This window comes from Chroicocephalus ridibundus, chromosome 1 (genome assembly GCF_963924245.1).
Source record: "Chroicocephalus ridibundus chromosome 1, bChrRid1.1, whole genome shotgun sequence".
Lineage (NCBI taxonomy): Eukaryota > Metazoa > Chordata > Aves > Charadriiformes > Laridae > Chroicocephalus > Chroicocephalus ridibundus.
In genome coordinates, this window is record NC_086284.1 from 88,936,588 (window position 1) to 88,948,808 (window position 12,221).

General features: G+C 41.0%; 1 protein-coding gene across 1 annotated transcript in view; it reads left to right on the plus strand.

Moving 5' to 3' along the window:
• The first annotated feature begins 2,136 nt into the window (after positions 1-2,136).
• Positions 2,137-12,221, plus strand: part of PHEX (phosphate regulating endopeptidase X-linked) — a 107,627-nt gene continuing 97,542 nt past the window's right edge. Inside the window, exons 1-3 of the mRNA XM_063343089.1 lie at positions 2,137-2,699; positions 6,850-6,918; positions 9,267-9,428. Coding sequence (XP_063199159.1) covers positions 2,582-2,699; positions 6,850-6,918; positions 9,267-9,428 — 349 coding nt within the window. The 5' untranslated portion in view covers positions 2,137-2,581. The remainder of the gene's footprint in view (positions 2,700-6,849; positions 6,919-9,266; positions 9,429-12,221) is intronic.

Genomic DNA, 12,221 nt, shown 5'->3' on the forward strand with positions numbered 1-12,221 from the left:
GACTACAACCAGGCTCTACAGCCAGAGGAAGGACACTTATGCTATGCCACAGTGTAAATAAACCCACAAACCTAAACTTAGAGAAGTCATTCTGTTGCTGGCAGCTGATGTGTGATTTTCTTGCCAGAAAGATCATGCACTGCTTAGGGCTGACTCTCCAGAGGAGTCCTGTAGTTGGAGCTTGCTGGTTCTTGTTGGGATATCTCCATGTTCCCATAGCCCTCACCTTCTCTTTGGCTGGTTGGGAGAGGGGACTGAATTGTCCAGCCTCTCCCTCTTATCTGCTTCTCTATCTCTGTTTTTAGCTCTTCCCCCTCACAATTTTCCTGAGGGAAACAACTGGTTGCTGCTTTGCACTGTTGAAAGCTGTTCTTGGTTTCTGGCCCAATGCTGTCCTAGAAAGAAGTCATACTTTGAAAGCAAAAGCTGTTAGTGAATGATATTTAGTGTTGATGTTCATGATATTCAGGACATGCTAGTACTTCTCTAGGGAGCAAAACTTTCAAGTTCAAAAGTGTGGGGGAATTGGAGTAGGGATGCGATCATTTAATATTTTGGGGGGGATATAAAGCTGATGGACAGTATGTATAGGTCTGAGTATTTGTACTGTCAGTGTTTCAATACTGACATAGAAGGAAAATCATTGGGCAACTAATAGCAAACCCTTGTCAAAGTGTCCTTTTGAGATTTACTTAGCATTTGGATCATGGGCAACATTGATTAAGTGTTGAGATCACAGCATGTCCATGCATTTTCTGTGTCAACACCCTGCCCTTTTGGCAGCGCCTTTGAGAATCCTAGTGATTTCTGATATGAAGACTCAATAGCACCAATGTCACTTACATACCGTCTCAAACCTGTGATGGTAACAGGCTTGTGCTGGGAATTGTTTATAACCAGGCATCGGCTCACACTCATGGACACATTCATGCATGAATGGGAACTTTTGTACTGGGAGGAATGTGGTCCTCCTAGTTCTGTGGCATCATTTCCCTCTTCTTCCTCAGGTGATGGATGTCAAAAATCATGGGTTGAATGTGGAACAAGTACGCAGGTGAAAAGAAACAAAAGTTTTTTTCCTGTTTTCTGCCAAGCAGAGATGAGAATGACCTCCTGGAACTTAATGGTGAAGAGGATGGGAAGAAGAAATAAGGGCATTTTGTTTGCAGGACCCCAGCCAGGCTGTAGAGGGGATTGAGGAGTGAGGAGTTTCAAGACCTTCAAACTTCTTGTGGGTGGAGTAGGTTTTCCCTTTATGCCCCCTTGGGATCCAGTACAACTTGTGTACAGGTGCTCACAGGGAAAAGCCCTTCTCCAAAATGATAGCCTTGCTGTCACACACACACCTTGTGACATGTGCCTTTCTTCCCTCTAATTGTGTGGTTTTTTTATCAGGAAGGGTGTGGACTGAGATAAGAACTCATAAATTTGCGTAGAAGTAACTCAGACACATAAACTGTTGTTGGGAGGGTGAGCATGGTGCTGCCTCTCCCTGCATCCTCATGTTTTGCATGGGAGTCCCGCTCTGGAGGAAGCAAGAACTCCTCAGAGGGCTGAATGTCACAGTCAGGTTAGAGAATTCATCTTGAAATGATAAATTTTGTTACTTGGTGAACAGGGAAACCTTGCCACCTGGAGAAAGCATCAAGTCTAAGCCAGAAAATGAGAAATCCATATAAATAAGTTTGTTTTTTTTCCTTTTATTTTTTTTTATTCCCCACCAACATGAAGTGCCAAATAGGTATTTTCCACTAAGTTCATAGTAGTACTTGACTTGGAAGGACAGGATCACTTCCTAAGATTCATTGCGTATCATCAAGGACTGAAATATCTTGCCTGGATAAAAAAAAAAAAAATCTAGCTTTTAAAGCAGCACTATTCTGTAGGTTGTGCTGATTATTGCTTTGTGCTGCATGACTGTGATTTTTGGCACACAGTGTCACATACCAAATTCCCAAAATAAAATGCTACATGATATTCTAAGAGCTCTTAGGAAGCTTTAAAAAGGGATTTGTCCACTGAGTGGTATCTCTTCTGGTGAAGCCAAACGATGCTGCAGGAATGGTTTAAGAGGAGGAAACTTTAGTCATCAGATAATTAGTCTTTTTTAAATAAGCACAAGGCGGGGGGGGGAAGAAAACCTTCCATCAGTCTCGTGTTTGTAGAAGTTGTCAGCAATCCTGCTTTGATTGTAAAGGGTTTACAGCTATATGTTTGAATAGCTGAAACATCTGTTCAGCAACGTTGTGAAATCCTCGTGTTCGGAACCCCTGATAAGGGGGACTGCTGAGCGATTGGCTCGTAGAGGCTTTACAGGCAGCAAGAGTGGTCACCGCTCGCCTTTCCTCCTCCTCCTGGTCAGAGGAAAACGTAGGAGACAGCTACTATTTTACGCACAATTTTCCTTTGAGAGGGGGGAGAGCAGGAAGTGCCTAGGAAATGGTTCACGACAGAAACCTGGAGTTGTAAATAGGGAGAGGAGGAGGAGAGCTCATGGGTGCAGTTTGTGAACAGTTGAAATACTGATAGCACGCCAGCAGAGGAAAACCAGAATTCTGCGAGAGCGAGCACGTCCCAAGCCATGCCGATGGAAGGAGAGACAGTACCCGAGGCCGGGAGAGCAGCCAGCAAAGCCACACGGATCGCCCTCGGCGTCTTTGTGAGTGGCACCGTTGTGCTTGGCACTGCGCTTTTCTTGGGTAAGTGAAAAGGTTGAGATTAACCTGAACATAACCCTCCCCAGCCTGTCCGCTTGGTGCAGGTGCGTGTGCTCCATGACACGCTTTGGTGAAAATCTCGGTCTCTTCTTCTTTTCCCCCCATTATATATTTATCCTGAAATGGAAGCCTGTCAGGAAAGGGATTTGTTGTGGGAACATTAGAGCTGGAAGATGCAGCATGAGCCCATGTAACTTTCTGAATGCTGAATTTACATTCATCTTAGCATGTAAATTTGTTCTAGCCAGAATTGGGTTCTTTTGCTGAACAGGGAGAAATGGGTGAGATTACGCACATCGGTAATGCTGATTGCGGGCTCCCAGATTGTGACCGAAGTGGGCTAATACTATCTGTTTCCTGAATATGAATCTGCAATGCACACATTTTATGGAATCTTTTGGGTTTTCCTTCATTTGGTTTTCATTTAGGGCTTCACTAAAATTCCTGTAGAAGGCTTCAATAATGCATATGCTTGCACATTTTTTAGATGTTTGTGTTCTTCTGTGATGAATTGCAAAGTCGTCTTCGCAAAAATCATAAAGAGTGCATCCGGCATGAAATTAAAACGTTTTGATCAGATTTATAAGCTGTACCTGGACACAATAGAGAAGGAATTAGTTTTTCCTCTTCGGAATTTGGAATCATCTGTAGATTGATTTTGTTGGTATATCGCATGGAAGCACATGCTTGCACCTGTAAAATGATGTGAAGAAGTATAAATGTACCCAGAACCACCAGGCAGAGAAGAGAAAGCAGTGTTGTATCCTGTAAGAACTTGCAAAGACAGATCCTCTTTTGGAACAATTCATCACAACTTTTCATTTCTTTTGACCAACATAGTTTTCCCTAGACTGGGGAGAACTTAGCCTCCGAAGCATATCTTTTGCTTCCCTCCAATCATTTAAGATCCTGTGGTCTTGTTTGAAAAGTCTGCTTCATTTATAATCACAATAGAGAAAATTATGCCAGGTTTTCTGTAGAATATTTAAAGCACCAGGCTCGCAATCGGTTAGTGTTTTTCTGCTCTAGAGCAGCTGCTAGAGCAAATTCTACAAACACTTGCAGGCAAGTAACTTTTGTGTCTGTGAGTAATCCCACTCAATTCAACAAAACTCTTTCTAAACGGGAAAAGGATTAAATCTTCAATTTGTTAGTGCAAACTATTTTTTCTAGAGTTCACTTAAAGAATATAATATCAAACACCAAGGATTAATGGAGAGATCTTATTTCTTTTTTTAGCACTTGATTGTTTATTGCTTGTAAAAAGCAATAGATGATTGCCACCATAACTTCTCAGACACAGAAATGCTTTATCCATAGACTAGACATGAAAATTCAAGGAAATATATTAATTCTTAGACGTAGTTTTTCAAGTGTGCTGAGGTCCCTTAGCCAGGGATTCAGTGTCAAAATTTTTATTGGCATAACTGCTAAGAAAATAAAAACGTTGGCCTTGGGTCAACCAAAATGTTTTCAGTATTTGTGTGGAAATTGTCTGAGGTTTTCAACCAAAAGAATAAAGGAAAAAAGTTAAATTGTTTTAGCTTAACATTTTGTCAATGCAATGTTTCCAAGTTTCATTGTGACACTGTGTTTTGTTTGCAAGTTTGAGTTTAACTGTTTCTTAGTTTTGCTAAACTGTAGAGAAGGAGACCATTTTTTCTGGTCATGGGAAACATTTCAGGCATCTCAAGACAACCTTTTTTCTTCAGTTTTTATTTAATCTGCAATACTTCCTGTTTCTGGTAGACCTGAAAGAATTTCCATTCAATTTTCCATCCTGAGGAGTGAAACGTAGCCTTCTCTTGCTTCTCTAGTTTCTTCCTCTCAGAATTCCTACGACTCTAAGGAGAATCACGTTTTTTTTATTTACTGCTACTTGCTCGTGCTGGCTGTAGCCATACCGTGACTTCAGTGGGGAGCTACCAGGGGAGTCACTTGGCATCACACGGGGTCCTGCCTGCAGCTTTCCAGAGGGTGGTGTGGGCTGTGGCAGGACAGGAGCCATCTCCTCCTTGGGAGCCTGGGGCCAGAGCAAAAGGAAGCAGATCGCTCTCCAGTTCCCTCAGGCAAAAGGTCAGGCAGCTTTGAACATCAGTTCGGTAGCGTCTCCCCCTGATTTGGTAGCCCTTTGGACTTCTGAGATTGTAGGAACATCCACATTATTTGCATCTGCATATTTGTATGCCTTTCCCCCTTTCACGTTTTTGGGGTCAACTTAATTACAGTGCCTATTTGCTTAAGAGTCTGGAAACAGGCTTAAAGAGGAGCAAGCTGAGACACTGAGTGTTATAACCACAAGTTTAGGTAATAATGTAGTGGTTAGTTCTCTTAACAACAACAAAAAGGCAAGAGAACAAAACCAGGAAAAGTCTTTCAATCAAAATTAGCTGTTAATTAAATGGGAAATGTTACTGCCAAAGATTTTTTTTTTTAGTTTGCTCTAATGATGAAGTTGTAAATGGAACAAAACCAGATGAAACGGTATTTTGCTTCTGTTTACAAGTATCAAACCCACAAAGGCTACTTCAGATTCTTTGCTGACTTTTTTTTTCCGTCTCCCTCTTTTTCCATCAAGTGCAAACGAATTAAATGGTGTCTGGGATTTTCTCTCCTTTCTTTGCTTTGTTAAGGAAAAAAAAAAAAATCTAGCAAACTTTCAAGACCTGGACGGGTTCTGAAAGGCTAGCTTCCAAGTGGGGGAAAGATGAGTCGGGAGGAGTGCAGCACTTAATTAATAGGCACGTTATCCTCTACTTCCTGTGGCTTAAAACTGTATTCTGGAGACCTCCACTTTTCTATTTTCTACCGTTCAGTATTCCAACCACAGTCTTTATATGCCTCAAAATCTCATGTATTTCTTGGTTAATTTACCAAGGTGGTTGAGGTGTTGTATTTCACTGAGTCAACGCAAGCTTTGGTAAAGCTGTCCAGAAATAGTTTTACATTCTCGGTTTCTAAGAAAATTTGATTGAAATCCGGCCATTTCTGCCATTAATTGTCATTAAAGCTATGAGGCTGGAAGAGATGAAACAGCTTTACATTCAATTCTAGCTTTAGGTTTTTTATAGTAAAATTTTCCTGTGCTGAAATACCATTTCACAATTTCCTATCCCTTTGGAACAATATATAACTACAGGAGAAACTAATTTATAACTAGCAGCACCAGTAAAGCTACTATACCTTAATATATTCCATTGTTGAGTTTTTGGTTTGGCTTCTTTTGCTTTTTTATTTTTATCACAGGCCGAGTTATTAAGATGATGGATATAACAAGACACTTCTTTATGTCTACTGAGCCCATCCGCTGAGTCTTATTTCATCTGTCCCTCAGGACTCTCCCATCCTCATCCCAAGTATCAATTATCTGCACATTTGCTGCCTGACAGCAGTGTCTGAAATTAGCAATTCCTGTGTTTCGGTGGCAGCTGTAATACACATTTTTTAAAAGATGAGCGAAATTAACTGATGATTTCATAGTTCTTGTCAGCAAGGTTTTGGGAAGCAAATCCAATTACAATACTTTTGGGAGCCGGTTCAGACAGAAACTGCGCTGTGCCTTATAAAGCCCAGCCGTCCCTGTGCCCGTTGCTATCTGGTTTATTCCAGGCTGCAATAAGGGGGCCCTGAAAGCGTCCTGTGGGCGCTGGGTCGTGCTGGTGGGGCCGGGCAGCACAGGAGAGCTGCAGGAGGAGCGGCGGAAACCCTGCAGAAGGTGGCCAGATCCAGCTCCATGTTGCATCGCCAGCTGGGAAAGGTGCATCTCTGGAGGATGAGAGCAACGATGATTAATTGCTTGTATCGTGATGGTGCTTGCCGTCTGTGAATAAGGCTGAAGTGTTGTTACTCCAGGCACTGTGCAAACGTACGGTGAGAGACAGCGCTTGCCCCATGCTGCCTACGAGCAATGGGAGGAAGGGAAGCAGACGAAGGAGAAAGCAGGCACAGAAGGGAAAAATTACTTGTTACGAGCTGCAGTATTTACTTAATATACATCCGAGCTGTTTTAAATCAATGTAGTCAGGGATGCGTTAGATCTTGCACTGATGTTCAAATGATCAAGTACACAACATTTGGCTGCAATGGTCAAAATTCATTACAAATGATCTCATTATCAATTTCCATTTTGCAGTCAGCCAAGGTCTTATAAAGTTTCATCCGAAGCAACAGTACTGTTTGACCGCAGAATGCATTGAAGCTGGTAAGCAACAATTTTATCCTCTCTATTATATCATGATTGTAGTATGTTAGCGAGTTATTTACACTGTTTGAATTTTTTCTGTGATACATTTTATTCAGAAAGCTTAATTAATAATGAGGGGGAAAAAACCCCACAGACTTTTTAAAACATCACTGTTTAAGTTGCTACAGATCTGTTTTTCTACACTTAAAATTTGTGGTTTAAATTTTTAACTCTGTTTTACCTGGGTTAATTTAAATTTTCTCATAGGGTTTATTTATTTTTTTTAATAGGAAACGAAATTTTGGGCAACTTGACCTTCCCGTGTATTTTGTTGTTTCCTCCCAAGTAGTCAGCTGTTAAGCACAGAGATGCTTTAGGGCCAGATCTTGCACAGACTTGCACAACTGTAACGTGGTGACTCTGACTCAAAATCTGCAACTACTTCCATATTGGCAGGCTCTTTTCTCCACGCAGAGGGACATGTGGCAACCCTCATAGAGCTGGGATGTCCATTGGTATTAAATGCTAGCTAAAGAGACCGGGCATAGTGCTTAGAGATATGGTTTAGTGGTGGTTTTTGTCAGAGTCAGGCTGATGGTTGGACTAGATGACCTGAAAGGTCCCTTCCAACCCAGGTGATTCTATGATTCTGTGACCTGAGAAACCCTGCACGCTGTTTTGCACTGGGCCGTTTTGACACAGTTTTGCTCGCACTAAATCAATGAGACTCTTGTCATTGAGCGTAACGAGAGCACAGATCAAACAATAGTTACCGCACCTAGAAGTCTGCCCCCAGACCTGTTTTATTGGAAACAAAGTGGACGCTGTGTGAACTTAAAAGAGTATTTCCGTTCTGAACCATATTAAGCTGATACTGTGAGGTGTTTGACATGTTTTTGAAATCCTGACAAATTCTGTGGGCCACCATAAATCGAAAAATTTGCAGATCTCAACATTACCAGGACATTTCTTGTCATTCTACTTTTGCTCTGTACTGCCCTGACAGTGCTTTTGTCTGCCCGGGGCACCACCATCCAGAGCTGATTCTCAAATGAGTGCAAATATCTGAGTAAGGTGGGATGACTGATCAAAACACTACTACCACCACCAGCAACAACTCGTCCTGTTCTCCCAACACCCCCCCACACCAAAAGTGTACGGGCTTCATCTAGAGCTTCAGAACAAAAAAAAAAGTCACTTAAGAAGTCTGAATCTGAATTGGCTTTCTTCTTCTCTTGTGTATACCAAATAACATGATTCTTTTGGTAAGCTCAGCAGAAGCTGGTATTTTGCCCCAAGACAGACTCGGACATCTACGTGACCTGACTGTTTTAGCTCAGAGCGGACTGAGTGGTGACTACCCAGTGTCTCGAGACCTGAGCCTTGCCTTGCTGAGCAGCTTTTCAGGAGTGACAGAAAATTGCCGAGGACCAAAATGTCTGCAACGTAGGCAGTTTGAGAGTTTCTAATGTGAGAGAAAGAATTACAGCTAAGACACAGAAATATCATAGGAAGAGTTACTGGATGCTAGAAATTGTACCATGAAGTCTGTAAAAGTTGTCATATTTCCTACTAGGATTTTTCATTAGTTATTTGGATAAACCTCAAAACACATGGTCTTTTAGCCAAAAAATTGTCCAGTATCCACGTATTCCATGTTACTCGACCTGTGTAGATCACTATAATGCATGATCATTTGATTAGATACTCAAAAGTTAAGTCTCTGGCTTGTCAGACTGATCTCTCTCTTACCAGTCTCACCTCGCATAGCAACTGTCAGAGATGCAGTCGCAAAATGGAGCTGAAAATACTGCAATTATCTTTTCCAATGAAGGGTAAATCAGAACTTAATTTGTTTTCTTGTGCAGCTCTTCAGCTGAAGGTAAACCGTGCATAATTTCTGGAATGCTAATTACAATCTGCTTTATATGTATTGCTACTAAATTCCTCAGGCAATTAATTCCATCATGGCAACAATGGATAACCTGTCTTTAGGTGTCTGGCTCCAGCAGCCCACGTTCCTGTAGTGCTAGGTTCAGTGGTCACTGCTGTACGGCACTCAAGAACACAAGAACATTCATTGCAGCTATTTTGTCTTTTTGTCTTTTTTTTTTTTTTTTTTTTTGCTTCTCATATAGGCACGGTTAGATGCTAGAGAAGCTGTGTGGCATTCCTGCTGCTCTTTAAAAAATGGCAGAGATCAGGGCACACATCAGTCCTAGAAAAACAAGGCTTAGCTTGCAAGTGAGGCCAGCATCACGTTGCAGAGATTGGTAAATGTTAATCACTGTTTCTGGACTGTGGCCTGATGTCATTCTCTGTTTAGGAAAGTGTTACACAGGATCTATGTGGTGTCATTTTTACAGCTGCTGCCATCTTAAGCAAGATAAATCAATCTGTAGATCCATGTGAGGACTTTTACCGATTTGCATGTGATGGCTGGATATATAATCACCCTATTCCTGAAGACATGTCAAACTATGGTGTTTATCCTTGGCTGCGACACAATGTGGACCTCAAACTAAAGGGTAAGTATCTAATTTCTGAAAGTGTTTAGTTGGCTCGTCACTGTAGCTTGTTAACTAACTGGTTTTGAAACGAATAAAGACTCTACGCTTCTTTTGGATTATTGGATAATATTCAACAGCCCAACTTGATGTTCTCCTTGAAATATATTTTTGTTGGTATTTTTATTGAAAATATCATTAAGAGATAACGAATTATAGCAGAAACAGAATTTGGGAAGAAGAACACAACTGGTGGCAACTCGACAAGTTAAGAATTGAGGGACAAAAGGACACTCCCAAGGGGGGCAGGATTTAAACTCTTTGACTCTTGCAATAGACAGGTAGAGCAAATTGCGGGGGCACAGCACGCACGTTTAAGAAATGTTTAAGATCCACACAAACGTCAATCTAGGACAGAACTCTGTCTCTAAGAGCAGCCAATAGCAGCAAAAGAATATAATAAGGCAAACCCAGAGTGATATTTTCCAGTATACTTACCTAGCTCTTGGCAGGAGGCAATTTACAGACTTCCGGAGACGGAGGTTGTTTGGGTATTGTGTTTCCTTCATGTGTCTGTTCAAGCTGCCATTGAAGTACCTGAGCTATCATCAGTGAAACAGAAAACTGGTAAAGAATGTGTGTCTGGAGGAAAAAATAGCCTCGGGGTGGAAATGTGTAGGAAGAGAGGTATTTTAATCTGTGTGTGACTTGACTTTGTGCTATACTCTGCAGCAAGGCCAGCTCATCAGGAAGCTGTGCAGACCAACCGGGGAGAAGGAGTGACAGTTATTGCTAGGTAGAAAAAAACCTGCCAGGTTCTTACAAGCTTCACTAAAAGCGAGTCATGCAAAAGAAGGGACACGTGCAAGATTTATTATCGTTGCTGGTGTGCTTGGGAATTGCACACCTTGAGCACTGCACACCTTGAGCGCGTTACTGATCTATTAGTTGACATAAGAGCCTGCTTTGAGCTCACCACAGAACAGAGGTCAGTTTTAGGATGTTGTGCTTAAATATAGCGTTTCTTTTTCTCTTAGATTTTGTACATATGTGCATGTGTAGGCATCAAAGCCCTTCTCTGCTTGCTTTCTTTAGTCATAACGTATTCAATTTTCGCATCGTGAAGTGTTTTAAAAGCTGCATTCAGTTTCAGAATATGAGTGTGGAATTTCAGCATAGGATACGATCTGGTGAGTGCTGTTTTAAGTCTGCTGAAGATGTCACAACCAAAGGGAAAAAATATTGCCTGAGCCTGTTTTAAGTTATGCTTTGCACTCTAATTGTTCTGCTGCCAGAATCGGGCTGTGTTAGATAACTGCACATCCTGCATGAACGACAGCCACAAAGAAGCCAGTCCTAATTGAATATAGAGTAGCAAGCTGTGACTCTCAGCCTTAATTTCCTCTTTTTACAGAGCCTAATCAAGGACATCATGCTAAACCACATTTTTATATGTTTTTCTTACTACAGTCCCTTTAGAAGTTGCTAATCCGTAGCTAGGAAAATACAAGACAAAGAAAGAAACATCTAAGTGAGAAGTATTTGCTTAATGGAAAATCTGTATCAAAAAAGAGGTGTAATGAAGTGCCTGATAACTAACTTAATAGGAGGCCTAAACTGCTCCTTGGCATGCATGGTACAGGGACAAAGATGTGAAACGTTGGGTGGTGTAGAGGAGTTGATTTAATATAACATTTGTCATCTCCTCCTTAACTTTTTACTTAATAAGCTTTCTAAAATATATTCTGGGTAATTAAAAAAGGAAAAGAAAAAATTGTTGTATGTCTGCATTGGCAGATGAAATAACAAGGCGTTAACTTCAGCCTCTGTGTATGTTTGTGTTTTAACTTGAGTAACTTCAATAAATTAGCTTGACGCTGAGCTATTCATTTGTGGATGACCACAACCTTGCTATCAAAAGTTTTAGTGGGATGAACTCTTGCACAGAGAAACATGCATATGGCTGACCAGACCTTGGAAGTCAATTTAATCTCTCCTTCCTAAAGAACTCTTAGTGGAACTTTGTACTTCATTGTAAATTTCCCTGTTTGACACTGAGTAGATTAAAAAAGCCACAGTCTTTAAAGAGCTGATTATTACGCAAGTTCTATGTTCTGAAATATTTATCGTATTAAAGAAAGCTATTAATCTTAAGGTGATAACATGGCTTGGCCAGAAAGCCACATTTTTCATATTTGATATTTTTTGATGGTGTGATATAGACAGAAGTATTTATTCAGGCAATATATTAAAAAATTATGTTACTTAAAATAAATTATTTGAACATCTAATCTGTTTTCTGGTCCCTGAATATTCCTCAGCCTTAGGCAGAAAGGGAGTTGGGGTATTTGTGCAAAGACCTGTGCATGGCCTTGGTTGCACAAGGCTATCTTCGATCTTCTGGAAGCCACATTTTTCATTCGGGGGCAATTGCTATGGAAGAAGATCTTCCAGTTGATAACGGGAGGCAAGCGTAAAAATTAGTTTTGCCTTACCAAAAAGTGGTAGGTATAGCAGTATAATGTACTGAACCATGCATTAAGTATTACCAGGTTTGACGGCAAAGCTTTTCTTCTTTTCCTTTTAATTTTTTTTGAGGTTGCGGACACACAAGAGCATATGACATTGCAGGTATTGGCTTCAAGAAAGGGTAGAACCTCTTCTGTGTCAGTGAAGGTTTTTGGTCCTGTAAGAGAGGAATGGCAATGGGTCAATGGAAAATAGCTGAGAACTACTGGGTGGTAGATTTTTTTGCCTGCATATCTCTGTGTCATTGAAGGAACAGGACAAGAAACGTTCATTTCAGGGGTCTTC